Source organism: Lepisosteus platostomus, chromosome 9 (genome assembly GCF_059453375.1).
Source record: "Lepisosteus platostomus isolate fLepPlt1 chromosome 9, fLepPlt1.hap1, whole genome shotgun sequence".
Taxonomy (NCBI): Eukaryota; Metazoa; Chordata; class Actinopteri; order Semionotiformes; family Lepisosteidae; genus Lepisosteus; species Lepisosteus platostomus.
This window is the reverse complement of record NC_142619.1, coordinates 3019249-3026944: the sequence shown is the minus strand read 5'-3', so window position 1 is coordinate 3026944 and position 7696 is coordinate 3019249. Positions and strand designations below refer to the sequence as shown.

General features: G+C 50.9%; 2 protein-coding genes and 1 long non-coding RNA gene across 5 annotated transcripts in view; 1 reads left to right on the top strand and 2 right to left on the bottom strand.

The window, feature by feature from the left end:
- LOC148654383 (uncharacterized) overlaps positions 1 to 7696 on the top strand; it is a 175142-nt gene that overhangs the window by 41591 nt on the left and 125855 nt on the right. The window lies entirely within an intron of this gene.
- Positions 1 to 7696, bottom strand: part of LOC148654388 (vesicular glutamate transporter 1-like) — a 131309-nt gene that overhangs the window by 70491 nt on the left and 53122 nt on the right. The window lies entirely within an intron of this gene.
- LOC148654389 (uncharacterized) lies at positions 1026 to 6904 on the bottom strand. 3 transcript variants are annotated; one of them, XR_015941371.1, is made up of 4 exons: positions 6100 to 6904; positions 5664 to 5773; positions 2860 to 3521; positions 1026 to 1218 (listed from the first exon to the last, which is right to left on the bottom strand). XR_015941371.1 is itself a non-coding variant. In XM_088646554.1 (3 exons), the coding sequence occupies exons 1-3, from the start codon at positions 6100 to 6102 to the stop codon at positions 2933 to 2935; spliced, it is 702 nt and encodes a 233-aa protein (XP_088502680.1). In that variant the 5' UTR covers positions 6103 to 6903; the 3' UTR covers positions 1026 to 2932. The 3 variants fall into 3 exon arrangements, 2 of the variants coding, with proteins under 2 accessions (XP_088502680.1, XP_088502681.1); XM_088646554.1 differs by having other exon boundaries at positions 1026 to 3521; positions 6100 to 6903; XM_088646555.1 differs by having other exon boundaries at positions 1026 to 3521; positions 5664 to 5770; positions 6100 to 6902.

Sequence of the window (7696 nt, the reverse complement as noted above, 5' to 3'; positions counted from 1 at the left end):
CAGTGTGTGTGTCCAGGCTGTGGTCACTGAGCCTGTCCTCTCTGGACAGCCAGGTCTGCCTGTGTCCAGTGTGTGTGTACAGGCTGTGGTCACTGAGCCTGTCCTCTCTGGACAGCCAGGTCTGCCTGTGTCCAGTTTGTGTGGCCAGGCTGTGTCACTGAGCCTGTCCTCTCTGAACAGCTAGATCTCACTGTGTCCAGTTTCTATGGCCAGGCTGTGGTCACTGAGCCTGTACTTCGTCAGGGTGTGTTTCTGTTTGCTGTTTCTCCTCTCTCCCTCGGAAATTCAAATTCCAACAGCTTTATTGACATGACCTGTGGATGACAGCGGCACCAGAGCAGGTGATGGACTCACACGTCCACAGGCTCAAGAGGACAAGAACGCAACTCTGTTGTTAAGAGAGGCTGGCTCACCAGGTATTATGATGATAGTAATAATAATGAAAAAAAGCGTTTATTAAAATCATTTTAAACCTCCTGTCGACACTTCGGAGATGAGTACTCAGGTCCTGCGCCATGCTTGTGTCTGTTGTGAGGAGACGCCAACGGAACAGGCTGATGTCTCCAGGAATGACAAACTCTTATTCTCCTGAGCGCAGTAATAGAGGAAGAGGAACCAGGAACCAGGCTCCAGAACAGCAGAGAAACAGCTCAAATACGACACTTTAGCGACGCCTGTACGTGAAACGGGCTTGTATCAGCCGTGAAGACGCGCAGCTCTTCCGGTCCTGAGCGCGGTGTGAGAGGCAGAGGAGACGCGCCTGCGGTGGACAGGTGGTCGGTGAGCTCGACGAGGAGGGGACTCGAACCCACGCGTGCGGAGCCCACAGGGGTAGCCGTGCATCGCCCGGACCACCCGGCCACCTCGTCGCGCGGGAACGCGCGCGCTTCCGGTTAATGAGGTGTCGCGCTCGACATGATCATCATATGTTGTCAGAAAGTTTCTGGCCTCGTCAGAAACAGCTGTCATTCCAGTCCACCGCTGTGCATATGAAACAAGATGAAACACAAGCACACGCACGGAGGTTGCTGGTAAAAAGCTCTGGATTTTATTTTTCGCAGCAGTGTTGTTACGCTGATCACAGCTGTGAAGGGGAAGTAACCGGGTTCTGAGACGTCCAGTGTCCTGCGTCTCTGGAGGTTGGAAAAGGCCCGTCCTGACGACTGCAGACTGTCCAGAGCAGGTCTCTCTCCCAGGAGGACAGGGGGTCAGGAGGTACTGCAGAGCAGAGCGCATGCAGAGAGAGAGACAGGGAGAGACAGAGAGAGAGACAGATACATATAGAGAGAGAGACAGGGATACAGAGAGAGTGTGTAGGAGAGTGAGAGAGTGAGAGGGACAGGGAGAGACAGGGACAGAGAGTGTGCAGGAGAGTGAGAGAGTGAGACAGGAACAGTGAGAGTGCAGGAGAGTGAGAGAGAGATAGGAACAGATTGAGAGAGAGAGAGACAGGAACAGTGAGAGTGCAGGAGAGTGAGAGAGAGATAGGAACAGATTGAGAGAGAGAGACAGGAACAGTGAGAGTGCAGGAGAGTGAGAGAGTGAGACAGGAACAGATTGAGAGAGAGAGACAGGAACAGTGAGAGTGCAGGAGAGTGAGAGAGTGAGACAGGAACAGTGAGAGTGCAGGAGAGTGAGAAAGTGAGACAGGAACAGTGAGAGTGCAGGAGAGTGAGAGAGTGAGACAGGAACAGTGAGAGTGCAGGAGAGTGAGAGAGAGATAGGAACAGATTGAGAGAGAGAGAGACAGGAACAGTGAGAGTGCAGGAGAGTGAGAGAGAGATAGGAACAGATTGAGAGAGAGAGACAGGAACAGTGAGAGTGCAGGAGAGTGAGAGAGTGAGACAGGAACAGTGAGAGTGCAGGAGAGTGAGAAAGTGAGACAGGAACAGTGAGAGTGCAGGAGAGTGAGAGAGTGAGACAGGAACAGTGAGAGTGCAGGAGAGTGAGAGAGAGATAGGAACAGATTGAGAGAGAGAGACAGGAACAGTGAGAGTGCAGGAGAGTGAGAAAGTGAGACAGGAACAGTGAGAGTGCAGGAGAGTGAGAGAGTGAGACAGGAACAGTGAGAGTGCAGGAGAGTGAGAGAGAGATAGGAACAGATTGAGAGAGAGAGAGACAGGAACAGTGAGAGTGCAGGAGAGTGAGAGAGACAGGAACAGATTGAGAGAGAGAGACAGGAACAGTGAGAGTGCAGGAGAGTGAGAGAGTGAGACAGGAACAGTGAGAGTGCAGGAGAGTGAGAGAGAGATAGGAACAGATTGAGAGAGAGAGAGACAGGAACAGTGAGAGTGCAGGAGAGTGAGAGAGACAGGAACAGATTGAGAGAGAGAGACAGGAACAGTGAGAGTGCAGGAGAGTGAGAGAGAGAAATAGGAACAGATTGAGAGAGAGAGACAGGAACAGTGAGAGTGCAGGAGAGTGAGAGAGAGACAGGAACAGTGAGAGTGTGCAGGAGAGTGAGAAAGTTCAGGAGAGTGAGAGAGTGAGTGATGGAGAGAGAGAGGGTGTCAGACAGACTCCTACCAGCCCCCTGACAGCGAGCCACCCCTCAGGGTAACTGATGCCAGTCCAGAGGGAACACTGGAGCCACTGGTCATCCTGGAAAGACGGGTGGAGCCAGCAGCCTCTCTCGGAAGGTCAAGCCCCCGGTCCTCGTCGAGGGAAACAAGGGGCTTTCAGGACCTGTCCTCAGCTGGCTCGTTATACCGGAGACGACTATGTGTCTGCCCCTGTCCACACGGAGAGGACAGCAGAGCCCCAGAGTCCGACAGGACTGGGCGTCAGGATCGGAGGCGGGGACACCAGTCTACGGGACCTCAGGGCTGGGGGGGTGATCTCGCGGATGAGAGGACATACCTGGCGCTCTTGGAAGACTGCGCCTGATCGCCTTCTCCGCTCTGATGCTCTGGGGGCGGCGGTTTTTTTCATGTTAATTCCTGTAACACCTGTTCTGACCAGCCTGCTCTCGGGCGACCTCACAGTTGTGGCACTGGCGTCCGGTGCAGCGGTACAGCGACACGCGTCCCCAGATGGGCTGGAAGCCGTCCCACAGTGCTCCGGGGGAGTTGTCGGGGTTTTTATTGAAGATGTGATGGAAGACGAAAGCTGTGTTCCGGGCTGCTTTTTCAGACCACTGGGTGAACTGGCCCAGCAGAGGAATGATGTTGTTTTGGTTATTTCTGTCCAGGCACTTGCCCAGGCAGGGGGAGGCTAGGACGAAGAAGAAGAGGCAGGCCCCCTGGTTCCGGCTGCGCAGGCGTTGCAGGGGGCCGCTCAGCAGACGGAACTCTGCGTGTTCGGTGTAAAGTCTCTGATTGTTGTTGTCAGTGACCTCGAGTGGTCTGGCAGCGATCACCCTCTCTCCCTCGTAGATCTTCTGGCCTGTATTCAGCCCATTGGTCACAGTGTCGGAGGTGTCACTCCCCACAATGCTCTCCAGTGTGGGTGCGCCTAGGTTCTGGTTGCAGTCAGCTGCAGGGATGGCGATGGCCATGGCGTACATCCTATTAGTCCCATGCCTGGAAGGACAGGAGGGAGGAGGAGACCGTCAGGAGCTCGCTGGCTCATTGTCTAGACCAGTGGCTCCTCAAGTTCTAGGGTCCGCGGACCACTCACACCCAGCCACCTGTGCCCACGTCCTCTTCGTACACTGTAAAAACCATCGCCTATTAACGCCCTAGAATGAATACTGAATTAAATCTTCTGCAAGTTCTAAGATTTCTACGGACCACAATTGCTCATGTGTTTATGACTCAAAAAGCTCATGGGAGGAGTGGAGCTGCCTAGACCTGCTTTGAGAAAGATGACTAGGTCAGCCCGCGGACCACTGGCGTCGGGTGGTCCGCGGACCACGCTTTGAGAACCACCGGTCCAGATGACCGCTGTCCGGCCTGTAGCCTGGGGGCAGGTCTGAACTGGAATGACTTAATCTTGAAATTACTCTTAAACTGAAATTAGCCTTGTTTGATAACTCGGATCTCTTTTAATCACTCAGGTCTCTTTTAATCACTCAGGTCTCTTTTAATCGTAGTTCTTACATTTTAAGCAAACTATTTTCCCCTACCACTTCACTGAACTCACAGAAATAAATCGTCTGGAAGCAGATTCGTAGCTGTGAAAAAAACACACACACGTGTTTGTTCTCCCGTTCACTATAATATGTTATAAAGAGTGACACATTTTCATTCGCACACTTTCTTATATCTTTAAAATGCCAAATGAGGTGAACACAGAGGGCGACTCTGCTGGCCCAGCGTATAAACATATTATACCAGCTTATACAGCTTGTAAACAACCCGGGTCACTGAACCAAAAGTGCAAAATTCCAGAAGAAAAGTGTTTAATCTGTGACGGGATCGATTTGTTCGTGATGCCTGGAGATAAGTCTGCTTGCTCTCTCTGCCACAGTTCTCTATCTGCTTTTGAAAAAGGCTAAAGTACAGAGACACAACACGTCCAAGCGTAGTGATTTCAAAAAGAAGAATTAACCAGTTGGTACCAAGATCAGAGAGGACCAGGCTAAGCGTCTAAAAAGGAACTGACTTGGTCAGCAACATACAGTATATTTTGGTGTCTGGTCAGTACAAGTGACTGTCACTGATGTGTCCCCAAGGATAAAGAAAGATTTAGCCAAAAAACAGAAACCGCATTCAGGTCAAGAAACAGATGTCAGCAGATCTTCATTTTCTGAAGATCTCCTCAGGCAAGATGAGTTGAAAAGCAAATCCAGGGACATATTCGATCAGCTACTCTGTGATACTGTAGGAAGAGTGGAACAGGGTTCATTCGAGCACTGGGTGAATCCTACCCAATACAACACAGAGGGTGGTGGGGGTGGGGAACAAGCTGCCCAGCCCTGTGGTTGAAGCCGATACCCTGGCTTCTCTCCAGACACAGCTGGGTGAGCTCCTCCAGTCAGGACAGGAGGCTCTTCTTTACACAGAGGGGGGTGGGGGTGTGGAACAAGCTGCCCAGTCAGGTTATTGAAGCTGATACCCTGGCTTTTCTCCAGACACAGCTGGGTGAGCTCCTCCAGTCAGAACAGGAGGCTCTTCTGTACACAGAGGGGGGCGGGGGTGTGGAACAAGCTGCCCAGTCAGGTTATTGAAGCCGATACCCTGACTTCTCTCCAGACACAGCTGGGTGAGCTCCTCCAGTCAGGACAGGAGGCTCTTCTGTACACAGAGGGTGGTGGGGGTGGGGAACAGGCTGCCCAGCCCTGTGGTTGAAGCCGATACCCTGGCTTCTCTCCAGACACAGCTGGGTGAGCTCCTCAGATCACTTTTAGCTACTCACTATTTATTGTGCTAGACAGGACACAAATCATCATTTTCCAATACAAACTGAAAGACAGAGTTTTGTTTTTCTGTTAGTACATAAAGTTAGATATTGTTACAGCTTGTAACTTTAACTCTGAAAGGCGAATACACTGTACTGGTGCTGGTGCTCATGGTGCAGAGACAGACCAGTCCGAGCAGAGCTGGTAGCAGTAGGTTTCAGTCTGGAAAAAGAGGGTTGGATCTATTCAGGAAGACCCAGACTGGAGGACGAGAAAACACCAAGACATACGAAGAGAGCAGCCAGGCGAGAGGACAGAGCTGTCAGGGACAAAGCCTGTACCCACGCAATCCCCAACCTCAGACCTCACAAGAGACACTCACTTATGATGTATGAACTGGGTGATTGTTTTCAGATTGTTTTTGTCCAGCCTTGACTCCACTGGCGCAGTCCAGACCCACACGCCCAGGACACAGAAGACGAAGACGTTCTGCTGGAGAGAGACAGAGGACAGAGACACAGGGGTGGGAGCATTATCAACTGATGGCTTCTCAGTCCAGGAGGCTCAGAGCAGAGTGTTAGACCTCTGGCCCGAATCGCCCAGAACACTCAGACACGAGATTTCAAATGAAATCGTTAGACTTTCTACAGCAGAATCAATCCTCAACCCAAAAAAAAAAAAAGGATTCAGATCAGGAGAAATAACCTAAAAACCCGTCTTCTTGGAGAACACTTGGCCCTGCACACCATGCTGGAGCTGCAGAAGAAGCTGAGCTCAGGAGCGAGAGGAGACGGATTCTCATTTAAAAGAGCGCTCACCATGGTTGACTCTGCTTTACCGCGGTCCTGGCAGTCTCTGATTGGAGCTCGTAGGTTCTCTTGACCAGGAGTGACCAGGTGGACTCTTATATCCCAGTGCAGGGAGAGGGAGAGAAGGTGGAGTCTCTCTCACGTCTGATAATCTCACTGCGTCACATTCAGATCAGCCTCTCTGTCCAGACAGGAGTCCACTGTAGTCGCAGGAAAACTCTGCCACTACGCTGGAGTGCTGTTGTCCCTCTGGGCTGACGTGGTCATTGTTTTGGAGAGTTTCTCTAAACCAGATGGTTTTTCTCAGAACTCACAAGGGTTCTGGTCCAATCTGCACGAGTGGGCGAACCCTGAGAGGAAACCTGAGCCCATGTCTGTGCAACTGGTTAGAGATGACGTCTTCACTCTGTGCAGGTCAGGCGCTGTGGTGGCTCGGCTGAGGAGTGTGGTGTTATTGAACGAGATAGGGGATGTCTTTGTCTGTAACCTGGCTGATGGCTGTACAATCATGATTTTGGCCTTTTCCTGGTCTAGTTCAGTGCTGTTCCAGCTGAAGACCCTGCTCTGTGAGTGAGCCTGTCTCTCAGTAATAATAATAGTGTGTGATCTCCTGTCCCAGCCTGAGGAACAGACAGTGAGCCCGTCTCTCAATAATAATAATACAGTGTGTGATCTCCTGTCCCAGCCTGAGGAACAGACAGTGAGCCCGTCTCTCAATAATAATAATACAGTGTGTGATCTCCTGTCCCAGCCTGAGGAACAGACAGTGAGCCTGTCTCTCAATAATAATAATAGTGTGTGATCTCCTGTCCCACCCTGAGGAACAGACAGTGAGCCTGTCTCTCAGTAATAATAATACAGTGTGTGATCTCCTGTCCCAGCCTGAGGAACAGACAGTGAGCCTGTCTCTCAATAATAATAATACAGTGTGTGATCTCCTGTCCCAGCCTGAGGAACAGACAGTGAGCCCGTCTCTCAATAATAATAATACAGTGTGTGATCTCCTGTCCCAGCCTGAGGAACAGACAGTGAGCCTGTCTCTCAGTAATAATAATACAGTGTGTGATCTCCTGTCCCAGCCTGAGGAACAGACAGTGAGCCTGTCTCTCAATAATAATAATACAGTGTGTGATCTCCTGTCCCAGCCTGAGGAACAGACAGTGAGCCTGTCTCTCAATAATAATAATACAGTGTGTGATCTCCTGTCCCAGCCTGAGGAACAGACAGTGAGCCTGTCTCTCAATAATAATAATACAGTGTGCAATCTCCTGTCCCAGCCTGAGGAACAGACAGTGAGCCCGTCTCTCAATAATAATAATACAGTGTGTGATCTCCTGTCCCAGCCTGAGGAACAGACAGTGAGCCCGTCTCTCAATAATAATAATACAGTGTGTGATCTCCTGTCCCAGCCTGAGGAACAGACAGTGAGCCTGTCTCTCAGTAATAATAATACAGTGTGTGATCTCCTGTCCCAGCCTGAGGAACAGACAGTGAGCCTGTCTCTCAATAATAATAATACAGTGTGTGATCTCCTGTCCCAGCCTGAGGAACAGACAGTGAGCCTGTCTCTCAATAATAATAATACAGTGTGCAATCTCCTGTCCCA

Excerpts from the sequence above, each read along its gene's own strand:
- LOC148654389 (XM_088646554.1), bottom strand. Across the intron at positions 3,522-5,663 it reads ACCCAGTTCATACATCATAA|GCATGGGACTAATAGGATGT; the intron begins GTGAGTGTCTCT and ends CTGTCCTTCCAG.